Source organism: Muscardinus avellanarius (assembly GCF_963383645.1).
Source record: "Muscardinus avellanarius genome assembly, chromosome: 3".
Lineage (NCBI taxonomy): Eukaryota > Metazoa > Chordata > Mammalia > Rodentia > Gliridae > Muscardinus > Muscardinus avellanarius.
Window position 1 is genome coordinate 76,005,947 of NC_137788.1, and position 26,380 is coordinate 76,032,326.

General features: G+C 37.1%; 1 protein-coding gene across 1 annotated transcript in view; it reads right to left on the minus strand.

Annotated features, from left to right (window-relative positions):
- The window catches only part of COL24A1 (collagen type XXIV alpha 1 chain), a gene marked incomplete at both ends in the record, with an annotated part of 326,813 nt that overhangs the window by 7,849 nt on the left and 292,584 nt on the right, over window positions 1–26,380 (minus strand). The window contains 7 exons of the mRNA XM_080692101.1: window positions 436–545; window positions 6,830–6,998; window positions 7,618–7,683; window positions 10,488–10,514; window positions 10,618–10,653; window positions 18,300–18,335; window positions 24,229–24,282. Of these exons, the coding sequence (XP_080548227.1) occupies window positions 436–545; window positions 6,830–6,998; window positions 7,618–7,683; window positions 10,488–10,514; window positions 10,618–10,653; window positions 18,300–18,335; window positions 24,229–24,282 (498 nt within the window). The remainder of the gene's footprint in view (window positions 1–435; window positions 546–6,829; window positions 6,999–7,617; window positions 7,684–10,487; window positions 10,515–10,617; window positions 10,654–18,299; window positions 18,336–24,228; window positions 24,283–26,380) is intronic.

Sequence of the window (26,380 nt, forward strand, 5' to 3'; positions counted from 1 at the left end):
TTGTGATTTAAATATTTTTTGAAACAGAAAAATTATTTCTCATATATGATAGAGAATAAAGGATACCCTGTTTTCATGCTTAAAATTAGTAATTATTTATAAAAGTGACTAAATTTTAATAATTATTGTTTAAACTGGGCATGATGGTACATATTTGTAATCCCACTCCTTGGGAGGCTAAGACAGGAGGATCGCAGATTCGAAGCCAGCCTCAACAATTAGCAAGGCTCCCTGCAACTGAGACTGTTTCCAAATAAGAAATAAAATCAGGCTGGGGTTTAGCTCAGAGGTAAAATGCCTCTGGGTTCAATCCCTAACACCACCACCACCACCATACACACACACACACACACACACACACACACACACACACACACACAATCATTGTGGATATTATACAACATATTGACACATGTTCTAAAATTCAATACATACCTTTGTTACAGAAACAGGAGATAAACATGTCTGGCCACCAGCACTAAAATTGCAGAAAACCTCAATAGCATCTGAAGGGCATCCAAGATTTGGATCAATCCAGTATTTTCCTATTAATGTATAGTAAAACACAAGTAACTTAAATGTTATGTTAAATTATGATATGTATGATAATGTCGACTTTATATATTACCACAGCTTTGGCTGTTAAAATACCGAGAATATTACAGACACATTTACATTTAGTGAATGAATGAAAGCCATAAGAATCGTGCAATATCGACACTTAAATTGTATTTTCCACATACTTATCAATTTAAGGGCATTTCATAATTTTAATAAAAATTATGGAGTCGCAAGATACAAAATAAATCTAAAGAAATCAGTGGGTTTTCCATTCGCCAACAATGAATCCACAATGAAAGAAACAAAGAAAACAATTCCACTCACTATAACCTCAAAACCAATAAAATACCTAGGAATTAACCTAACCAAAGATGTAGAAGACCTCTACAACAAAAACTATAAAACATTAAAGAAAGAAATTGAAGAAGAGCTTGGAAGATGGATAGATCTCCCGTGCTCATGGATAGGCAGAATAAATATCATCAAAATGGCCATTCTGCCAAAACTGATCTATAGGTTCAATGCAATTCCCATTAAAATACCAGTGACATTCTTCATAGACCTAGAAAAATCAATCATGAACTTTATATGGAGAAAGAAAAAACCCAGAATAGCCAAAGCAATACTCAGCAATAAGAAACATGCAGGAGGCATCACAATCCCAGACTTCAAATTATACTATAGAGCAATAGTGGTAAAAACAGCATGGTACTGACACAATAACAGATATACTGACCAGTGGATTAGAATAGAAGATACAGAAACAAATCCACACATCTTTAGTCAATTAATCTTTGACAAAGGGGCCAAACTCATACGCTGGAAAAAAGACAGCCTTTTCAACAAGTGGTGCTGGAAGAACTGGCTATCCATTTGTAGAAAGATGAAACTAAACCTCTACATCTCACCATGCACAGGAATCAACTCGAGATGGATCAAAGACTTAGAAATTAGATTGGAGATTATGAAGTTATTAGAGGAGGGCATAGGCTCAACACTACAACTTTTTGGCACAGGCGGTAACTTTCTCAACAAAACCTCCAAAGCTCAGGAAATTAAAGCAAGAATTAAGAAGTGGGATAGCATCAAACTAAAAGGTTTCTTTTCATCAAAGGAAATCATCAACAACCTAAAGAGGAAGCCTACAGAATGGGAAAAGATCTTTACCAGCCACCAATCTGATAGGGGGCTAATATCCAGAATATACAAAGAGCTCAAAAGAATCTACACTAGCAAAACAAACAACCCAATCAAGAAATGGGCAAATGAGCTGAATAGACACTTCACAAAAGAAGAAATACAAAGGGCCAATAGATACATGAAAAGATGTTCTTCATCACTGGCCATCAGGGCGATGCAAATCAAAACTACACTGAGATTCCATCTAACCCCAGTCAGTGTGTCAAGCATAAAGAAATCAAATAACAACAAATGCTGGCAAGGATGTGGGGAAAGAGGAACTCTTTTACACTGTTGGTGGGAGTGCAAACTAGTTCAGCCACTTTGGAGATCTGTGTGAAGATTCATAAGAAAACTGGGAATAGATCCACCATATGAACCAGCTCTACCATGCCTGGGTATTTTTCCAAAGGTGTTGAATACAGAGAACTACAGCAACTTATGCATACCTATCTATGTTCATAGCAGCACAAATTTGTAATAGCCAAAATATGGAACCAACCCTGGCCTCCATCAACTGATGAACGAATTGCAAACTTTGGGAAATACACACGATGGAATTCTATTCAGCCATAAAGAAGAACAAAATCATATCATTTGCAAGAAGATGGAAAGCTCTGGAGAGCATTATGTTAAGTGAGATCAGCCAAGCACAGAAGGAGGAGATACATATGTTTCCTTTAATATGCCTAAACTAGGGAACATAGAGGATACTAGTGGGACTCCAGATTATGGAGGGGAAATACCAGCAAAGTTTGAATGGAAGGATAGGAGAGGAGGAATGCTGAACTTGTTTAATGAGGGTCTACATCTGAATATGTGTAAAATTATGAATGTGGCATGGTTACCCTGGAAAATCATTGGTGGGAGGGGTGAAGGGAAAATGGGGGTGGGGGGAGAGGGCACCAAGCATAGCTTAAATGAAAACCAAATTTGTTCAATAAAAATAAAAAAAAATTATGGAGTGAATTTATTGCTTCATACTACAGCTAAGAAGAGCTCAACTAAAAATGGATTGTCTAAAGTTACATAATTAATAGAGAACTTAATGAGATACCTTGTGTGTATTTCTGCTCTACACTGTTTTGGAGTTCAACATTAATATTTTGTTTAAAATAGAAACAAATTTAATTTCCCTAAGGAAAACATATTTTTATGAATAAAAATGATTAAAATAAAAGAGAATAAAACTTTTGTTTTCTGGAAGAAAAATGTGCAATTAAGTCATTATTTTTTTGTGCTTCCTTCAGATTTGTAATTAATTGGCCATCATTTTTTGTGCTTTATTTTGATTTGTAAGTGGAAAAAACTGAAGTTTTTTCCTACAGCTAGAGTACACCTGCCAATCAATGCCTGCAACGAGTGCCCGGAAGAATAAAATGGGGCTAAAATCTGACTATAGGAAACAGACGGGAAAGCTTTGGAGGAAACAGACGGGAAAGCCTTGGGCTAGCATCTTAATTCTAGGATAACAGACTAAGCATACTGAAATAGCATTGTATTCTAAATACAAAGGAATATAAATAAATACAAAGGATAGGAATTTTTGAATTGCTTTCTTGCATTCAAAAAGGCAAACAACCAAGCAGTTTTTGTCTAATGTCACTTTATGCAAAAGCTAGAGATCCTTTGATTCTACACTCACCACATAGTAAAGATTCCTCTAACTTATCTTGGGCTTTCTCTGACTTTCAAAACCATCCTTGAGTATTCTCCCTTTTATTATTCTACTAGTTCTACAAAATGTGTACTTACCAAATTGGTAGCTCACAGGGTAGGCACTATTCTTTACTGTAGCAATTTTCAAATTTTAGCCTGCATCAAACCATCTGCCAAAAGACATATAGCTACTCCCTCATTAAGTATGAGGCGAGGCTTAAGCTTCTGCATTTTGAGAAACTAATCCTGGTCCAGGGACTGCAACTGGACCACCACTAAACTACTGAAATATAAGAGAAAGGAGTGAAGGACAGACCACCCTTCTTAATTTCTTTTCTTCAAAATTTTAGACATATTAAAGTTTGTACAAATAATAACCAGATTTTCCCTAGCATCTGATGGAGTCTTCCAATCTTATCTAAGGTAGTAAACATATATCTTCATTTACCATATATTCTCTTGCAAGACATACTTTTCTCCTACTATCTGAGTTACTATGTTTTTATTTTTTAAATAAGAGGATTTCTAGTAAGCAAACTCTCTTTGTTTGGGGTGGAATGCTTTGAATTTGGATATTATGTTGTACAATGGTGAAATGATAGTAGATTCAATTTCTCTCAGGTTATATAGAAATGGAGATAAAGTCCTATATCATAGTGTATCTTTTACAAGCCCAAATGTTCAGCTCAAAACTGCCTCTTCCTTGAGGACACTGCTTCCCTTCCAGTCCTTTCAATTCCTGCCATAGTCTCCAAGCATTGTTCCTGGAGGTGGAAAGGTGCTTTTCTTAGTCCCTCCAGACCATTCTCCCTCCTTCTCCTGAAAAGCCCTCCATGTCAAAATTATCATGTTCTATCACCATCACCCCTTCCTGGTACAAACAGTTGAGTATTTTCCTTTGAAGATTTTAGTTTCTGGCTTGTTATCCTTTCAGAAAATCTACTTATGACTCGCTTCTTGGTAATTTAAAATCCACATGAATGATAGTTCAATACTCTGGCTTCTCAGTTCCCTGTGTGATACCCCCCCACACTACCTTTCTTTTCCATCAATGATTTTGTACTTTCTTCTATCACCATAATTTACTCTAACTATGAACTTCCAAAGCCATATGTTAGCCTTTATTATTACCTACAACTCTATCTCCTCCATCATTTCACTTCTCTTCTTTTCCTTGCTTGTGTCTTCTAGTGTCTTAATTCCAGTAATTCTCTAATTCCAGCAGGACTGCTATGTACCAATAATATTGCTTTTTCATGTTCACCACGAGCATATGTTCACATCCCTTCTTATTCAGCTTGAAACCCATAGTCCTTCACTATAATCATTTCCGTAGAAACTTCCTTAATACCTTTCCCCCACCTCACTTATTGTTCTTGTTTTATAAAACCCAAGTCTATTTAAATTCAATTTTCTGCTTAATTTGTGAAAAACACAACTGTGCTGATCAGACTCACTTTAAGTATAAGAACACATATTTTACAATAATACTATGCTTCCCTAGTTCATTTCTCTGTCCAGCTTCTAGGTAACAATCTTTTACCTGTTCCTTCTAATTCTTGGCTGATGATATCCTAAGTTTTTAGGGTAGGGTAGGAAATATCAATAGAAGTTAAGTATTTTAATAATATAAATCAAGCACTGCATTTCTAGAATGAATGCAGATGTTTTCAGACATGAATATATAAATATTTTTGTGTGGTATATGTTTATGGATGTGAAAAATTAAAATAAGGACTATTATACATCTTATGGTATGTCATAGTTTTTTCTAAAAGCATCAAATGTGTTAATCAAATAGATCAAATAGATCAACGTTTTGGTACTAGTTTTTAGCAAAATATGAAATAATAGGGAATGTATAGTTGACCATAAGCCAAATAGAAATTAAAATAAAATGAGAGCCAGGCATGGTGGCGCATGCTTGTAATCCCAGCATTTGGGAGGCTGAGACCAGAGGATCGCGGTTCGCAGACAGACTCAGCTACTTAGTGAGGCCCTCTGCAACTCAGTGAGACCCAGTTTCAAAATAAAGAATGAAAAATAGGGCGGGGGTGTGTAGCTCGGAGGTTGAATGCCCCTGGGTTTCATTCCCAGACCCACACACAAAAATAAATAAAATAAAATAAAATAAAATGAGATATTGTGCAGTTTATTTTACTTATTTATTTACTTATTTATTTACTTGTTTATTTTTTAGTTTTTCCTATTTAAATGACAATTGCTTCTCTTGGTTTAAAACCTTTCCTTGGTTGTTTTCCTCTAAATTTCTTGTTGCACCTCTGGTTAATGCATTTGAGTTATCTATGTAGGGAGAAAAAACTTCTAAGAATGATCGACCATTCCATCTTCATGGTCACTGATTCTAGAATAGAGAATTTAAATTCAATTTTGTATAGAAATTACAATGTGAGGGAGCTTAGGGAAGGGACTCTGATAGTCTTTTTATTGTGTGTCTGTGATACTGGTGATTGAACCCAGGGGCATTCTACCTCCAATCTGTACCCCCAGTCCTATTTTTATTCTTTATTTTGAAACAGGGTGTCACTAAGTTGTGGAGGGCCTCACTATGTAGCTGAGGCTGGCCGTGAACCTGATATCCTCCTATCTCAGCCTCTGAAGTGCTTGGACTACAAGCATGTGCCACTATGCCTGGCTCTTCTGATACTCTTCTTAATGTTATCAACTTAGATGGTCCTGAATTACCAAGTCCTGACAGGTGGTCAGATGTACCTATTTTAATTTTTTTTGTGTGTGGTACTGGGGATAGAACCCAGGGGCATTCTACTTCTGAGCTACACCCCCAGCCCTATTTTTAAAAATTCTTTATTTTGAAACAAGGTCTCACTGAGTTGCAAAGGCCCTCACTAAGTAGCTGAGGCTGTCCATGAACCATGATCATCTCGTCCCAGCCTCCCAAATGCTGGGATTACAAGCATGTACCAATATGCCCTGGCCCTAATTTTAAGTTTTAATACGCATGTGCTATTTTCCAAATACAAAGGATAAGCAAATGATATAGGCAGAGGTACGATCACATCAGAAATATGTCTTCCTCTAGCCTGGTGTGGTGGCTCATGCCTCTAATCCCTAGTACTTGGAAAGTTGATGCAGGTTTGAGGTCAGTGTGTAGAAACTTACTGAGACCCTGTTTCAAAATAAAAATGGCTGGGGTTTGGCTCAGAGGTAGAATCCTGGGTTTAATCCTCAGTACTGCAAAAGGGGGTGGGGAAGAAAAGAAAGAAAGAAAGGGAGAAAGGAAGAACGATATCTTTCTCTGAGGGTATTTGTGTTTGATGACATTAAAATGTCTTCTGCCAGTAATTTATCAAAATGACTTAGATTTGGAATGAATGTTTTGCAAATTTCAAATGCACTGAGATGATGAAATTAAGTTAGACATCAGACTCTGAGGAAACCAAGAACTTACCATCTGATACTTTGTGTTCACAGTTGAGCAAATCTTTGCAGATTCGTGCTGGGTTATCTCGGGTGCCAAGAGGATTCTTGATGCTGTGCAGTAAATTGCTAAGGTAGTTCAGGGTTTTGAATATCTCTGCACCATGGTCAATTAAAGTCACTTCAGTATTTTGGTAGCTCTGCCAAATCATAAGAATTATATAAGCAACGAAACCCTAATGCCCACCACTGACTGAATCAGAAGAAAAGCATGTTTCTAAACTGTGTAATTGTGTATAGCGAATTGGGAGTAAGATGCAAAGAATGGTTTATAATTAAGTATAGGCATATGTTTTTATTAACCTTGATATTAAATAAGAGATTAAATTCACATTTGAAACTTTACTTTTCAAGCTGACGTAAGACTTAAAAGAATTATGATGCCCAATTTATAATGCTTTTTGACCTACACATTGAATAATTATAGTTTAAAGAAGATAAATGAGTAGTGGATAGGAAAATACCATTTTAAGAAATACAGAAAATTTCATTTAACTATTTTTAATAGTACCAAATTCCTTACAAATAAGTCCTAAACAAATATTTTTATATATTTAAAAATATTTTAAATATTTTCCTTGCAAAATACCTTATGCATGCATTTCTGTTTAATTATACTTTGCCTTTGAGAATGGCTTCATATGTTCAATCTGTTTTAAATACAGTCTTTAAGTGGATGCAACATTTTAGCCTCCAAGATTTTTCTCTGTTTAATTTGTATTTTGAGATTGCCAACACAAATAAAGTCAGATACATTACCTCCATCTGTAGGGCAGTATTTGATTCAATCAAGGCCTGAATAGCAGCATTGATATCCATTTGTTTCTATGTAAAACAAAACCATTTGAGATCAGCAAAAAGATCAACACTGAGTGCTCTGAAGTAAAGGCTGTAAATTCTGAAAGCGCTGCTGTTAAAGCATACTAGATTTATCTGAAAGGTATTTGTAACTCTCATGGTTAGACAGATCTTGCACATATCACCTGGCTATTTGAAAGGACAATATACTGCCTTCATCCAGACCTCAAAGGTCTCCTAATTAAAACTGGACCAAAGTTTAGAGTGCTCACATGAAAAACTATTTGTCTTTGATTCAAAAAACCACGCATACGCCATTACTCAGATGGAAGAAGAATGAAATATGATCCCCTCACTTAATAAATTGTAAAGAGAAGTATAAATAACTGTAGTAATTTTTAACAGTTACATTCTTGGAAGGAAAAATAGAATAAAATACTACTGTCCTGAGGTAGTCACCACATTAGTTTAATCTGATACTTCTGTGGTCTTAAAAACAATTTCTGAAGTTGGAAAATGTACCATTAGTCCCAAAAGAAATAATACTGCATGAGTCCAATCTGCTCCTGCATTTAATAAAAGATATTTTTAGAGAAAAACTCAGCATAACCATTAATAAATGTCTTTTTGTAATTTTCTAAAACGCTTGGTAACTAAGAAGCATGACTTGGGACGAAGTTCTGGGAAACAGTATCTGTGTAAGTGAACAGAGCAAGGTAAGTTCTTCCAGAGTAAGTGGACTGCTGAGATATCTTTTCACTTGCTGGTCTATAGAATAGAATCTGTTTCCAACAGTTGGTAATCTGAAAAACTATTTAAAACGATGGAACCATCACTGAAACGCACTCTCCCTTGCCTCAACATGTGGTTTCATGTTGGAAAAGAACTGACTCATTCTGCATAGATACATGACCAAACATCATGATACAGTCTGAAGATAATGGTCAGCCAAGCAGAAATTTGTCCTTATGGAGCTTAAGTTTAGAAGAGAGATGGGCGTTAATCAACTCATTTAAAAATGTTTAATTATAAATTATGAAATGTGTCACAAAGAAGGTACATGGGCTATGAGAGAAAACAGGGAGTAGATAAATCTGGAGGATCTAAAATAAAAGGTTGCAGGGGGATATGTCAGGGAAGGGTTTCCTGAGGAAGTGACAGTTGAGCCAATCTGACCAAGTAAGAAGTGTTCAAAGAAAGGCAGAAGAGCTTCTCAGGAAAAGAAATCCCATTCCTGAAGACCATGAGAAGTGACCTGTTTACAAAGTAGAAAGGGTGAGGCTGAATTGTTCTCTCAAATAAATCTTACCATCTTGCTTGTGGGAATGGGCAGATTTTTCTTTTCTTTCTTTCTTTTTTTTTTACATGAGCCATACAAAAGTACTGACACTAAGCATGGGAAACTGAATTAAGTGCTAAATAATAGCTGCCTCTGCACTTCCACTTGGTCCATTAATTAGAACACGTAGCGTAGTGGATCACAAACTCCTCTTGTACTTTTAAATATTATTTAAGAGTATCAGAACTCTTGTGTTTTTAAATAGTATTAAGCACTGTAAAGAACTTTTGCTTAAGGGAGTTATAACTTTCAATATTTACCATAGGAGAAATATAAACGTAAAATTTAAAACTATTTAATTTCTTAAAATAAATTCACTTAATATAAATAACCTATTTTATGAAAATAACTGTATTCTCAAAAAATAGTGAGAAGAGTGACACTGTTTTATACTTTTATAAATCAATCTCTCTCTATTTCTGTTGCTAGAGATGGAACACAGGGGTTTCTACCTATGAGCTCCACCCCCAGATTTATTTTATTTTTGGCTTTTAAACAGGGTCTCACTAAGCTGCTGTGGGCTCCCTAAGTTTCTGAGGCTGTCCTTGAACCTGCGATCTTCATGTCTCAGTCTCCATGTCCTGGGGTTTACAGGTGTGCACCACCATGCCTGGTTTATACATCTCTTCAATGTCTAGATTAACAGGTGCTAGCTAATTTCTCATATTGCCTCTGTTTTGGATCATTTGTCCTCCCTCCCTCTACATTTTCCTCCCTTCCTTTCTTTTTGTGGTACTGGGCATTGATCCCAAGGGCATTCTACCTCCATTGTGACCAAGGACCTTTATATTTGGGCAGGAGGCTGTAAAAAGTATATGGGTGAGTTTGGGGATAAAGTGAGACGTTTCCTCGGGAGCAGGAAGATGAGATTGCTCAATATGAGAATACAAAGTCTAAGAGAAACCACATTTGCACCCTCAGAGGCCCAGGATGTAAACGCTAAAGCAATAGAAGAGGTGAATAAATGATAAAAGCAGCAATTTTTGAGTGATAGCAGTTAGATAATAGGAAAATACATAAGTCTTACTTTTTTCTATAGCCAGCAACAAATAAGACTCAAATAAAACCTAAGAAGTGAACAACTCTGACTAGAAACAAAACAGAAACAACTCCTCCCAAAAAACAAAACATAAAAAAAGGAGGGCTAGGACCCTAAAGTAGGAAGATATGGAAAGATAGAGTTAGCACTTTTGAGCATTTATTATGTGTCATATACTGTGATGAATGCTTTACTTCACAATTAATACTCAAAATCACTCAAAAAGATGTAGGAGACAGCATCTCCATGTTACAGGTAAGAAGTCTGAGGCTTGGATTCAAGTTAGCATAGTTGAGTCAGCTCTACATTAGCTTAGCAGAAAGAACAGAGGTACTCAAGAAGGAGCTTATACGAAGCCAACGGAAGAAGCTCTGCAAAGTTAATACAACACTTTAAGATAAAATAATATGATATTTTAAGGTTAAACAAAGAATCCATGCCAAGACAACTTACTTTTGGACCAGGTGCTCCAGGTGGACCCTGTAACATAACAAATTTAAAAATTATTTATTTAGTAGATATCCCAAACATGCCAAGCATATATTTACCAGTAGTATACAGATATAAATGGAAATCTACTCACTGGAGGCCCTGGCTGACCTCTTGGTCCTTGGGGACCCTGAGAAAAATAGAGAGAGCACAATATGTATATACTTGGCTTTCGGTTTGGTATAAGCAAGAAAACTAAGATTCATCCTCTACCATTGCCGTTTTGTAAGCAAGTCATATGATTCAAAATTGTTTTAATATTTCTTTTTTTTTTTTGGTGGTACTGGGGATGGAACCCAGGCGCAATCTACCTCTGAGCTACACCCTCAGCCCTATTTTTTTACTCTTTATTTTGAAACAGGGTCTGAGTTGCAAAGGGCCTCACTAAGTAGCTCAGGCTGTCTGCAAACCACGGTCCTCCTGTCTCAGCCTCCCAAATGCAGAGATTACAAGTGTGTGCCACCACACCCAGCTTGTTTTAGTATTTCTAAACTCTTATATTTAACTATCACCCATATTCATTTATAAGCCAAATATGTACTTTCCTGTTTCACTGTTATTTCTAGAAACGGAATTAACTCATTTTAATATAAAAACTATTGTAAATGTGAAATTTCTGTGTTAATACTAGTCATGATTTTCCCCCACCTGTCAGCTCTCTAGTCATCAAAAATACAAACTTCAGTGTTCTTAGACATCTCCTTTCTCTTTACATATCCATAAATTGTATACTAACTCCTAGTGATTTCACCTCCATATGTCTCCAAAGTAATTCTCTACCTTTACAGCGATTGCCTTAATTTAGTGATATCCATGTACTATAGAATGAATGTTTCTAAATTCAAAGGTCCTACTTCCTAATGTACATGTGCTTGGACATGGGGCCTTTGGGAGATGAATAGATCATGAGGGCAGAGCCCTCATAAATGAGATAAGAGAGGTGATCTGCCTTTCCCCTATGTGGGGATGAAAAAAGAAGGTGCCTTCTTCAACCCAGAAGAAGGCCCTCAAGAGATACAAGTGAGCTGGAGCCTTGATCTTAGAATTCTCAGAACTGTGAGAAATAAATGTTATTTAAGCCACTTAATCTGTGGTTATCTGGTACGATAGCTCAAGCTAATATAAACTAAATGTCTTGATTATACTCTATTTTGTCTTCCTGACTTTATTTTCTCCATGATGCTAGCTACATTCTACTTATAAAACGGAAATCCAATAATGCCATTATCTGGTGGAACTCATTCAGTGCCTCTTTATTGTTTAGAGAATAAAGTGTAAACCTCTTAATGGTTTATAGCTTCTTAATAGCTACCACTTACTGAGATCTTACTATGTGCCAAGTTGTGTGCCATATTTCCATTTTACACATAAGAAAATGTTGAAGTAACCGGCAAATAAGGGGGATAGATAAGACTAAAACATGATTCAGTTAAATATAAGGTTTATGTTTCTATTCACTGCGCATCATTAGCTCTTCTTCAAGGCCTGGTCCTTATTTCCATTTACCATCTCCCAACACATCCTATAGACCATAAGCAGTTACTTGTAGAGCTTAGGATATTTCCAGTTCTTCCTTACATGTATTTTCTTCTTCTTCTTTTCTTTTTCGCAGGTCTGGGGATGGAACCCAGGCACATTCTACATCTGAGCTACACCTCCTTCCCTTTTTTTTATTCTTTATTTTGAAAAGGGGTTTTACTAAGTTGCAGAGGGCCTCACTAAATGGCTGAGGCTGGCTGTGAACTGCGATCCTCCTGTCTCAGCCTTCTTACATTTATCTCCTTGCATGTGCTAGTCTCCATAACTTTTCTATTTGTTGAAGGCTCATTTCTCTTCCAACACTACTTTAACACTCTCTGTCCACCTCACATATCCCCTACAGCACCTCTCTTCTGCTCATCTACTTTTTCTGCATTCAATAGAACACACACCCTTAAAGTGTTTAAATACTTTTAAAGTGTTTAAGTCAACTGTTCATTTGCTACATCAAGAACGGTGCCTGGTACACAGTAGGTATTCAGTAATTGCTACCAAATAATTTAAATGAGTGAACAATGTTAAAATTAGTTGGTTCCAGCCAGGCGTGTGGTTCATGCTTGCAATCCCAGCATTTGGGAGGCTGAGCCTGGAGGATCGTGGTTCGCAGACAACCTCAGCTACTTAGTGAAGTGCTTTGCAACTCAGCGAGACCCTGTTTCAAAATAAAAAAATAGGACTGGGGTGTATCTTGGAGGTAGAATGCCCCTGAGTTCCATCCCCAGTATCGAAAAAAATTTGTTGGTATTTAATTGAGAAATTAATAGTAGCTGAGGCTGGCCACGAATCAGGATCCTCCTGTGTCAGCCTTCCAAATGCTGGAATCACAAGCATATGCCACTACTCCCAGCAAAGAAAAGTTTAAATACATGTCAAAAATTATGCTGGCATTTTTCAAAATGAGACATTAGTTAAATGTCAGTTCAGAATTAACATATTTGATGATTTGAATGTTAACGCTATATTGCGATAAACTCAGATAATGGTTTTAAGAATGCAAAGCAAAAGTAATCTTCAGGTGAGCTTTTTCTGTGTGTGTGTGTGTGTGTGTGTGTGTGTGTGTGTGTGTGTGTTACTGCAGGGGTTTTCCTTTTCTCATTTATGAATGAAGAGCTCTCACTGGGGGATGTTGAGCAGCATTTCTAGTCTCCCTCTACTATAAGTCACTATTGATTCGCTCAGTTGTAACAAACAAAAATGTCTCTAGACGCTGCCAGATATCTCCTGCGAGTGGAGGGACAAATGGCTTCTGTTAAGAAAATTTGATGATTTTAGTAATATTAAAAATGATTTATTAGACAGTAATGTAATTAGGATGGAAACGGTGACTTCAAGGCATAGGAAGTGACTACGAGTCAGGGCTGGGTTTTTGAGGCTGTCATGTGGATGGTAGGCTGCTCTCCACATAGGTTCCTCACCCATGTGTCTCCTAATCCTTATCTTTCTGAGAGGCTCTATCTATGACTTATAGGAAGGCTACTTGCGTGGAAACTGGGAGACTTGGACTCTAGTCTTGTCTTTGTCACTCATGGCCTCTAGATTCTTGGCTGAGTTTTTGCACATGTGGGTCTCAGATATCTCAACTGTAACGTAACAGGCTGGGTGAAGGTAATCTCCAAAATTCACTTTAGGACTGTGATTGTCAAGCCCTTTATCAAAATTTATTCCTTGCGTTTTGTATCTGGAGAAAGGAGGCATGTGTGTGCAAATAGCTTGTTCCCTAGTGTGGCAATGTTAAGAGTTGGTGGGACCTATACGAGGTGGGGGCCTAGTGGAAGGTGATCGGTCATTAGAAGTTTGCCCTGGGAAGAGACTGATGTAGTTCTTGTGAGACCCTGGTTAGTTCTTTGGAGAGTAGGTGGTTTTATTTTATTTATTATTTTTTTATTTTTTGGTGGTACTGGAAGCTCTTTGGTGGTTCCTGGAAGCCCTTCTACCTCTGGCTATACTCCCAGACCTATTTTTTAAAATACTTTTTTATGTGGAAACAGGGTCTCTTAAGCCAGTGCAGCTGGCCTCAAACCTGTGCGATCCTCCTGTCTCTGCCTCCCAAGCACGGGGATTACAAGTGTGCGCCACCACGCCCGGCAACTAGGTGGTTTTAAAAGAGCAAGCCTGGCCCCTGAATCCCTCTTGCATCCCGTTTTACCATGTGTTTTTCCCTCTTGCAGGTGCTTTTGCCATGATGCTGTTCATCACGTTGGGAGGATCCAGTAGGCCCTCAGCAGAGCCAAGCAGATGCTGGCACCTTGCTCTTGAATCTCTAGAACCTTGAAGTAAGCAAACCCCCCCCCTCTCTCCCTCTCCCTCTCTCCCTCTCTCCCCCCCCTCCCTCTTCCTTCTTCTTTTTCCCTCTCTCTCCCTCTCCCTCTTTCTCTTTTGCGGTACTGGGGATTGAGCCCAGGGGCATTCTACCTCCAAGTTACATCCTCAGCCCTATTTTATTATTTAAAAAAATTTTCAAACAGCTGGGCGTGGTGGCGCACGCTTGTAATCCCCGTGTTTGGGAGGCAGAGACAGGAGGATCTCGCTTGTTCGAAGCCAGCCTTGCTGGCTTAAGAGACCCTGTTTCCAAATAAAAAAATATAAATTAGGTCTGGGAGTGTAGCCCGGAGGTAGAAAGGTTTCCAGGAACCCCAATACCACCAAAACCAATTTTTTTTTCAAACAGAATATTACTAGTTTGATGAGAATCTTACTACTTCCTGAGGCTGTCCTTGAACCTGTGATCCTGCTGTCTCAGCCTCCCTAGTATTGGGATTACAAGCATGCATCACCATGCCCAGTTTATAAACTCATTTTTTTTAAGAAAACACTCAGTGTCAGGTATTTTGTAACAGTAGCCAAAAAAACAAGAGACTAATACTCTGATCTCATAAATTTCATTCTAGTGGACAAGATAGAAAAATTTAAATAAAGTTTATGTTACAAAGAAAACAAAACAGGATACTAGTGAAAAGAATGAGCAAAAATAATGACAGAATCAGGGAAGACTTCACTAAGATGATATTTGAGCAGAGACATGAATCTTGAGACAAAACCAGTCCTTTGAAGAGCAGGCAAAAGAATTTCTTGGTAAAAGAAAGGCATAGTCTAAAGGACAGAATGAAGCCCATGATAGCTGGTAGGGAAAAATGGTATGAATTTAGAGAGACTGGTTCATGTAGGACCTTGTAAAATAAGGTAAGAAATACAGGTTTGCTTTAAAGCTCAAGGAGTTACAGGGATGTTTTGAAGGGGAGAGAGGGAAGTGATAAAATCTGACTCTTGCTTTAAGAACATCACTCTACCACACAGAGAATGGATTGTCATGCGGGAAGGCGCAGGCAGTGAAGAATCCAGTGGAGATAACATGGTATGGACAAGGTGCGAAGGACTACAACATGAGAGAACTGAGTGGATTCACAATGGGATGTAGGATAGATGGGACTTAATCTCTAAAGAATTCTTCGTTGTATTCTATGTCTTTGTTAGTTCTTTTGTAAGAGGCTTACTTATGTTTCTTTTATGTAGAATCACAGACACTCAGATCTGGAGTGGACTTCAAAGATATCACTTCTGATTCTGACTAGGGGGTCAAATATATTACATACCCTCATGGAGCCCACTGTATCTCAGGAGCTAAGCATGGAAACGGAAAATACTATTAACAATTAAATCACTTCAATTTTGTCCTCTACGGCTATTCATAATTTTATTTGTTCTTTTCATAAGACAAACCTTTAAATATTTGAAGACAACTATCATGTCTCAATAGCACAAATCTTTTTAAATTCATTTACCAATAAGTCATTAAATATTGATTGAATGCCAAGTCTAAGACAGGTGCTATCAGGTGTTGGGTACAACATAGCACTAAACAAACACCACATAAATTGTTTGTATCATGGAACCTACATTCTTGTGAGGGGAGACATAGTAAAAAAAAAAAAGAAAAGAAAAAAGAGCACACATGTAATATACCAGGTAGCAAGGAAATAGGTTAAGAAAGATAAGGGGCCTCTGGGAGGAGGAGCATTGTTATCATACATAGGCTACACAGGAAAAGCCTCTCTAAGGAGAGGACATTAAGTACTGAGGCCCATGTGGCAGGCACTGTAAGAGGTCCTGGGTACTGAGTATTATGTCCAGGTATGGGAACAGGGTTGGACCAAAACATCAGCAAGTCCACCCTGAGCAATGATCTTTATGCCAAAACTTCAAGGTAAGAGGGCTAGAGAGATAAACACTGTAGTAGAGATACAATAGGTACAAAACTCAGGAAGTGAGGAGAAAGCAGAGATATTGAAGAGAAGGATACGATCAGGTTGCAGAGTCTGGCAGAGGCTAAACATTTTAGATATTTCAGCTGGCCTTCCAGGATATGGCTCCCAGGTCCTTTACCAATCTAAGACAACCTTTTCTGAATGGGCTTTAGCTTTGTCCATGTTTCTCTTTGATGGGGATGGCCTGACTGGTGCCATTACTTGCCTTAATGTGGATGCAATATTTTTTCAGAGCTACTCGACTACTAGACTTTTTTCTTTCTTTTTTTTTTAGTGGTACTGGGGATGGAACCCTTCTACCTCCGGGCTACACTCCCAGACCTATTTTATATATTTTTTTTATTTGGAAACAGGGTCTCTTAAGCCAGCAAGGCTGGCTTTGAACCTGAATGATCCTCCTGTCTCTGCCTCCCAAGCATGGGGATTACAAGCATGAGCCACCACTCCCGGCTCGACTTTTTTTAAACATGAAATGATTGTGCCACTGTCATAGGTACTGGAGGTATCACAATCCTGATAGAAGTTTATGTTCCAGACCCAGTACTTGGAGAGGATTAAGTGGGGAAGGCATGCAGAGCCAGGGAGGTGCAGGGACTGAGCTAATTTCAAGCCTTCTTGACATTTTTTCCCCCCATTTCCACTCCTCCTGAGGGGTATAGTTTCATTCTGTGCATATGTTCTTGTTTCCTATTATATTAAGTCTGCTGAGAAAAGGTGAGGGCCACAATTCTACAAATTAACACATCTATTGTAATACCCTTTGGGGATTCTTAGGCTATGTAAAAAATCACGTAATTTCCCTTTTTAGCTAATTAATATAACTGCAACTTACTTATTACGTGTTCCAAGCATACCCTCTGGTGAGAAGGAAAAATCCCATCAGTCATATGGAATCTCTTTGCCTTTTGGCCAGGACATTACTGCTATCTTTCAGTTTATTCTTACAGGCCTTCTGTACTCTCATTTTCTCTCATTACACTCTATGCCTTTGCTCTGTTTATGGCTGCTGCCTTAATAAGTTCAGATGAGTCTCATGCTACAGGAGAATATTTTATTTGTTCTAGCCATAGAAACCAAATCAACAATAAAGGGATAATTATGTGAGATGATGGGTATGTTAATTTGCTTCACAATGGTAACCTTGTTAATAGCTCTATCTCATAGCATCATGTATATACTCAAAATCTATGCAATAAAATTTTACTAAAAAAGCTAACAAAATCTCTTCTGGGGCCGGGTGTGGTGGTGCACGCTTGTAATCCCTGTGGTTGGGAGGCAGAGACAGGAAGATCACACAGGTTCGAAGCCAGCCACGCCTGCTGGCTTAGGAGACCCTGTTTCCAAAGAAAAAAAAGTAAAAATAGGTCTGGGAGTGTAGCCCGGAGGTAGAAGGGCTTCCAGGAACCTCAGTACCACCAAAAAAAAAAAAAAAAAAAAAAAAAAGAAAATCTCTTCTGGGAAAGTGGTCTCTTTGTAAAGGAGCTTCTTAGCTTCTTTAACCCATAAGAATTGACATTCTAGATGTGGAAAACAGTGCCAACATGACACTAAGTCCTGAAAGTACCTTTTTTCTCAATCTTCTGCTGTTATTTCTAATATACGACCAATAAATCATACAGCTAAAGACTTGCTTCTCCTTTGCAGCCCTGCTTGGTGCTGACTGGATGTGGTGGGTGTCCATCTAAAGCTACTGTGCGGTGCTCTCACCCTGGCACGGGCAAAGATGACCGATGTGTTCGCCCAATACCTGGCAAGGCAAATACTCCATTTCATATGTGACCGGGACAAATGTGATTGGCAGGTTCTTAAACACATTTAGGGCTTTGTCACATTTTGCCGCAAGTTAATTCTACTTCTTGACAACTATAATTTTATTCGCAAGTACCAGATGAACACCTCTGACAAGGTCCTTGCTTTCATGAAGCTTAGGGCCTAGTGAGAGGTAAACTGCAGTCACAGATATAGTCAAACTTACAGTTTCACCTCTAAAGCCTTTTTCGCCTCTGGGTCCCTAAAAGGAAAAAGAAAAAGATACTAGTTCAGAGGTATTGGTAATTATACATTAAGTGGAGTGCAGGTTTTACACAGAAACATGACATTTTTTTTATTTTTGCTTTTTCTATTTAGTAAGACTTGTTCTTTTAATTTATATACATTGTAGTTTTATTTTCCTGAGTAAAGCAAAGCAAAGCAAAACAAAAATGACTTATTGATTTACTATGCTGTCTGTTTTACTATCCCTCATTCTACCTTAAAAGTAAGATGAGGATAACAAGGTATGCCTTTACTCAAGTGAGTCAGAACGGCTGATTGGCTGATCCGATTGATGGTCATCTACAAAACAGTTGGGAAAGGACATTCTTTCTAAGTTTAAGTGAAACTCTAATTATTCGTTTTCCCAGTCTTTGAGAAGGGTGGTTTCCTCTTTTTCTTTCATCTTCACTTTGTGTTCCCCTGTTTGAGCTGCATCTTGCACATTTTGTTATGTTGTATACATTTTTATTCAGTACAATATATTTTCTAATTTTTTTTTGTGGTACTGGGGTTCCTGGAAACCCTTCTACCTCCGGGCTACACTCCCAGACTTATTTTTATACTTTTTATTTGGAAACAGGGTCTCTTAAGCCAGCGCGGATGGCTTCGAACCTGTGCGATTCTCCTGTCTCTGCCTCCCAAGCGTGGGGATTACAAGCATACGCCACCACGCCCGGCTAATATTTTCTAATTTTAAGACTTCTTTAATTCATAGATTATTCAGAGGTGTGTGGTTTAATTTTCAAGTGTTTGGAGATTTTCCTACTATCTTTTTGTTTTTAATTTTTAGTTTAATTCTGTGACAGCCAGAGAACATACTTTGTATGACTTCAGTTGTTGTTGTTGTTGTTTTTTTTTTTTTTTTTTTTTTTTTTTGGTTGTACTGGGGTTCCTGGAAGCCCTTCTACCTCTGGGCTACACTACCAGACCTATTTTATATTTTTGAAACAGGGTCTTTTATGCCAGCGCGCCTGGCTTCGAACCTGCGCGATCTTCCTGTCTCCGTCTCCCAAGCGCGGGGTTTACAAGCGTGCACCACCACTCCCGGCTCTTTTAAAGTTTAATAAAATTTGTTTTATAACCCCAAATCTCATCTGTTTTGGTGAATATTCCACATGTACTTTTTTTTTGGTGGTACTGGGGATGGAACCCAGGGGTCTTCTACCTCTGGGTTATACTCTCAGACCTATTTTATATTTTATTTGGAAGCAGGGTCTCACTAAGTTGCTGAGAACCTCACTAGGTAACTGAGGCTGGCTTTGAACCTGCAGGATCCTCTGGTCTCATGGGGATTACAAGCGTGAGCCACCACGCCCGACTCCACATGTACTTTCAAAAAAATGGCTAGTCTGATATTGTTGGGTGGACCTACTGCTTTTTAAACTCTTGTTAATATTTTCATGTTCATTCTTGTGAAATATATTTTTGATAAAAATGAGATAACATTTTATATATGTATTTTTACGTATGCTTTTATATTAAAAGGTAATATACCTTTTTTTTTTTTTGGTGGTACTGGGGTTCCTGGAAACCCTTCTACCTCCGGGCTACACTCCCAGACCTATTTTATATTTTTGAAACAGGGTCTCTTACGCCAGCGCGGCTGGCTTCGAACCTGCGCGATCCTCCTGTCTCCGCCTCCCAAGCGCGGGGATTACAAGCGTGCGCCACCACGCCCGGCATAAAAGGTAATATACCTTTAAAGTATAGTATGGATGTTCTTCTGTGTCAATACATACTCCTCTAGTTAATACTTGCTATTTACTAAATGATGACAGTATTTTAATTTGCATTCATGAGATCTTTCTAATTGCTTTTATTATTAACAACATTGGGATGAATAGCTGCATACTGTAAAATTCTAGTTAGAAAACTCATTTGAAATTACATGCATACTTGCAAAATATGGAATTTTATATTTCTTCTGATTCATGCTATTTACTTGCAAGCTAAAGTACTCTTATTACTTATTTGCCATTTATATTACTTTTGTGTTTCTCTCTTGTCCTTAATCTGTTTTAAACTAGGGTATTAGTTTTCAAAACTGATTTTTATAACATCTTTACCGTACTTTTTTCATGTTCCTCTACTCCCAACTCAAAATTGATCTCATGTGCATATTTTTTCATGTTTTTTCTAATCACATATTGATAAATATATTTACAGATATATGGGAAATATTGGTTATACTTTGTAACATTGGAATTATATTATATGCTCTTTTAGACATTATTTTTCTCCATTTAATATATAATGAAATAATTGAGTTTATCAAACTAGATAAAATTATCTTAAATAATTTCATATTACATGAAATACCTAGACACCAATTAACTCAATTATTCTTCTATAGATGAACATTCACATGATTTCTTTTTCTTTTTCTTTTTTTTTTTTTGGCCAATACAAATGGTGTTGTGAAAAATCATTGTAAAATTCTCCTACTGAGCTGGGTGTGGTGGCTTATACTTGTAATCCAAGTATTTGGGAGGCGGGGACAGGAAGATTGTAGGTTCATGGCCAGCCTCAGCAAATTAGTGAGGCTCTCCACAATTTAGTGAAACCCTTCATCAAAATAAAGAATGAAAAAAAAGACAAATAAAAAAATAGGGCTGAAGGTATGACTTAGAGGTAGAATGACCCTCAGTTAAATTCCCAGTACCACAAACAAATAAACAAACAAACGTTCCCCTTAGTGTATGAGGTGCTTTTATATCTTTGGATCAAAGTGATTAAAAGGTATATGTACCTATATTTGAACAAATATCTTGTTATAAAGGCTATAATTTACATTTTTTCCAGTGATAAATGAAAGTACTATTTTCCCTGTATTTCCCTCCTAGAAGTTAGATGTCATTACTTTAATTTGCCTTTATCCAATTAAAAATAGATAGTTATCTTTTAAAATAATCATTAATTTTGGGGGGTTTATTCTTCATTTTTATTTTTCATACTGATTTTAAGGACTCTTTGCATACAAACCTTTTAATTTGTTGCGTGCTTTGCAAATATTTTCCCACTCCATATTAATTTATTATTTTGTTTAGAAAATATTTTTCACATCTGAATTCTAAAATATTTTCAGTAAGAAAATATTTTTGAGTTTTTTGTAGTTAATATATGTCTTGATTAGATCTCTTCAACCCTTAAGGCATACTTTAGTTTTCTAGATTTTTTTCTAAAATTTTATCGTCTTATTTTTTACATGAAAATCTTTAAAGGTTTGCCAAGGATTAAGGGAAATTGGTGTAGTGGGGTCCGGGCTTCTTAAGCAGTAATGGTACTCAAAATAATTCCATTTTCCTTCTCTAACACTGCTGTTGTCATGGGCGTGTGGCCGGATACTAGTCAATTAGACACAGGAATTTGCAATCTTTTAATGTGATTCCTGAGAAATTGTAAATCTCTTGTTATAAGCTTAAAAAATAAAGTTAACTTTCAGGACATCAGTGTAGAGATATAGAAAGAACCAGGTGTTAAACAACATAATTGAGTGACTAAATTTACCAAATCCGAAGACCTTCCTACCATTGGACTTCCTGTAATATGACATAAATATCTGTATTGTTAAAGCCAGTTGATTCAAGATTTTTATTACTTGCAGCCAAAATCATCCTAACTGGTATACTATTTATGTTGTAGTTAAATTTGTATATATTCTTAGATATAATTCTGGACTTATGTCTGTTGCACTGATCTGATTGCTTATTTCTTTTTACTACCATATAATTTTATTTATAATTATTTTGTAATATTATTGTTTTCTTATCTGGAAAAGCAATCCCTTCACCCCCACCACTATTTTCTTTTCACAATGTTTTTGCCATTCCCAAATGCTTATTTTTTTTATAATGAACTTTTCTTCCTAGAATAAAAAAAAATGGAATTTGGAAAAAATTTGATGTGCATGCTGGATATTATAATGACCTTTAAGAACTACTGTAAACAAACCATAGTGAGATATTTTAATTGAGACATTTCTTTATCACATTTTCCTTGACCAATTAATAGTTCACATTTTTTGACAGAGGAGAACAATCATTCTGTAATCAGAACAGTATGTGCTCCTTAGCTTGCTGAAGAACCACCCACTAAAATATGAGAATTCTCCCACTTAACAATCTTATATAGCCTGAGTGGCAAGTGTTGGTAGTCTAGAGTGTTGAGTTGCGCACTTTCTTTTGATCTAACCCTAATAACTTTGGTGGCAAAATCTCCAAATTTATCAAAGAAAGTCATTGTATTTAATAGTTGAAGCATTCCAATTTTCAGTTTTTATCTGTGTGTTTATATGTAACACTTTTAAATGATTTAAAAGATTGAGTCCTTGAAGGGAATGAATCTTCCCTTGCTGCATCACAATTTGGTTCTTTCTAAGGTGCTTGTTCTCTGGTTTACTCTATTATCAGTACTATAAAACTTTCTCACAATCACCTTCCAGATCATTGTCTTAGGTATTTTCTCTCTCTCTCTCTCTCTCTCTCTCTCTCTCTCTCTCTCTCTCTCTCTCTCTCCCTCCCTCCCTCCCTCCCTCCCTCCCTCCCTCTCTCTCTCTCTCCCCTCTCCTTTCCCTCTCTCCCTCTCTCTTCTCTTTCTCTCTCACTCTCTCTCTCTCTCTCCTTTCCCTCTCTCCTCTCTTCTCTTCTCTTCTCTTCTCTTCTCTTCTCTTCTCTTCTCTTCTCTCCTCTCCTCTCCTCTCCTCTCCTCTCCTCTCCTCTCCTCTCCTCTCCTCTCCTCTCCTCTCCTCTTCTCTCTCTCTCTCTCTCTCTCTCTCTCTCTCTCTCTCTCTCCTCCCTCCCTCCCTCCCTCCCTCCCTCTCTCTCAAGTGGAGATTAAACCTGGGGCATTCTACCTCTGAGCTACACCCTCCAACCCTATGTTTTATTTTGAAACAAGGTCTCTCTAGGTTCAGAAGAGTCCTACTACTTGCCGAGGCTGTTCTCAAACCTGCAGTTCTCCTGTCTCAGACTCCCAAGTACTGGGATTACAGGTGCCACCATGCCTGACTTTTCATAGTTCTCTGCTTTACTACACAGCCAAATTTCCTACAGCATTGACAAGATGCTGTCTCAATGTCCTCTCCAGACATGACTTGGATGGAGTTGAGAGAGCACTGGTCTTCAAATAAGAAACATCAGATATGTAATTCACTACTTCCGTCACCTTGAATGACTAGGTGAACCTCTATGAGCTTCATCCATTTCCTCATATATTAAAAGGATATAATAATATCTACTCCAAATGTTTGCTTGTAAGAATTTGAGAAAAGTTTCATGAGCAAGAATAAAACCAAACCAAATCCTTAGGAGTACAATAAAAAAGAAATTTTGAAAAGCTATTAAGTATTTTCATCTATTTCTTTTTTCACTCAAATCTGTACTCCATCTTCAACGGAAACTTACTCTCAAAGATCAGTGTTGATCACTTCTTTCTGGAAACTCTCATCTACCTAACCTTGTACTAGCCTTATTTTCCTTTAAATTCCACCACTATTTTTTCTTTTCTTTATGACAGGTACTCAAATCTTGGCAGCCGGCACTTCTTTTCCTCTTTTTATTCCCTCCTTCAGAAAAAAGGCTCATTTTTTATTACCATTGACTACCTCTATGCTTATGATGCTCCCCCTCCCAATCTTAGTTCCATTTTCTTTTTCCAGCTCCAGTTTTAAGTGTTGTCCTCATTGCCCACATCTTCTTCACTATATATATGATCCCTAGGTTCTTAGAAATGACCTTCCAGAAGGAAATGTATATCTATCTCTTCCTTTGCTTCTCAAATACCCATGGTGATTCTTTGTGTATCACTCTGAAACAGAAATAAAGAAAAAAGAAGAGTATATATAAAAAAAGACCTGCATTATGACAACTTACAGTTCTACCCGTTGGGCCTATTATACCTTCTCTGCCAAGAGGGCCGGTATTACCCTGTTGGGATAAAAAGAAAAACAATCAGTCTTATTCTTGGTATAATGCAGAAAAAATTCAAAGAATTTTTGATGCAATGCTAAAATAGTCATGTATGAATATAGTGTTTATTGTAAAGGCTTATAATATTAGCATGAATCAGTAACTAACAGTATGTGACACAATTATGCATACTACTCTAATTTACTTGTAGGAGAGCTATCTATGTATAATTTCTAGCAATAATAAATATAATTATCATTATGTGGTGATAAATCCAACGATACACTTTTATACATGTGTAATTATGTAACAAGTGAAAATGCAAATAAAAATAAAAAAAGGAAAGAATGATGATGAAATTTTTAGCTGCATTTCCATACAGAGGCTGAAGGAAAAGATGCGTGAGTGACATGAAGCATGGAACAGAGGAAGTGTAGGAAGGACTGTGACCAATCAAACGTTAGTGTCTTCCTCTATAATATAGGGTGACTGTGAGAGTTAAATAGGAAAAGTGCTTATCTAAATTCTAATCTATTATTTTATTATGAAGATAACCTTGAGTGAGCTGTATCTGATAAATTCCTTCCAAACTCTGGTATGGAGACTAACATTTCTCAGTGAATACAAAATATTTATTTTAGTTTTTTTCATATATATGTATATATTTAATTTTTTATTGAACATGAATGGTATACATTTAAACTATACTTGGTGCCCTCTCCTCCCCCTGCCCCTGTTTTCCCTTCCCCCCTCCCACCAATGATTGTCTAGGGTAACCATGCCATATTCATAATTTTACACATATTTGGATGTTGACCCTCATTAATCAAGTTCAGTCTTTCTCCTCCCCTATCTTTCCATTCAAGCTTTAGTTATTTTTTTCCAATAAATTCTGCCCCAATTCCTACTGGTTTCAAAATTTATCTTCTGGTTCATACTTACTTCATTATGAAGTACATAAACGAAGACATCTAACAAGCTTTTTTTTTGGGGGGGGTCTGGGGATAGAACCCGGGGCTGTTCTACCTCTGAGCTACACCCCCAGCTCTAATTCTTATTCCTTATTTTGAAACAGGGTTTCATTGAGTTGCAAAGGGCCTCACTTAGTAGTAGCTGAGGCTGTCCTCAAACGTGATCCTCCTATCTCAGCCTCCCAAATGCTGGGATTACAAGCGTGTGCCCCCCCGCCCAGCTCTAACAAGCCTTTTTTTCCCCTAGCTCTGTCAGAGGTACAGAAAACACTGTCAACTGAGATAATTGTAACATTATGTGATCCATTGAGAGCTTTAGTGAGAAAACTTACTTGACAGTCTAAATCTAATGGAATAACTTTTAAACACAAATATTCACTTTAAGTGATAATTTGTAAATTTGGTTCCCAAATTTCAAAGATCCACAATCAAAGCAGGAGACTTGGTTTCTTTACCAAGTCAAATGTATCCTCTGGATTGGTTATTACTAAAAAATGTCAGGAAAGCTTTAATCTAATAAACTAAACTGTGATGTGAGGCCCTGAAATAATGACTTATTAAGAGAATAGAGAAGTATCCCTGGACTCTAAGAAAAGTAGATAAAAATGATTGTTTATATTTATCTAAATGTATTCATAAGATGCAATGATTTTAATGGGTACCAGTTATCTATGTTAGTGTATCTCTGATATGTAGAACAATTAATCTAGATTTTTAGTTCAATTAATTTTATTTATTTATTTTTATTTTTTATTTTTGGTGGTACTGGGGTTTCTGGAAGCCCTTCAACCTCCGGGCTACACTCCCAGACCTATTTTATATTTTTATTTGGAAACAGGGTCTCCTAAGCCAGCGCGCGCGGCTGGCTTCGAACCTGCGCGATCCTCCTGTCTCTGCCTCCCAAGGGTGGGGATTACAAATGTGCGCCACCACTCCTGGCATCAATTAATTATATTTAGTCATTAAGTATTTATTGATTTGAAAGCAGACACCAGGCACTATACCATTTAGTATACATTTGTTATTCTAATTCTGCCATTAGTAAGCAACCCTATAACATATGATTTCATCAATCAGATGTGGATCCAAATTCCGGTTCCTCTATTCTAGCCAGATATGATCTCATATGACTCATTTTTCAGACA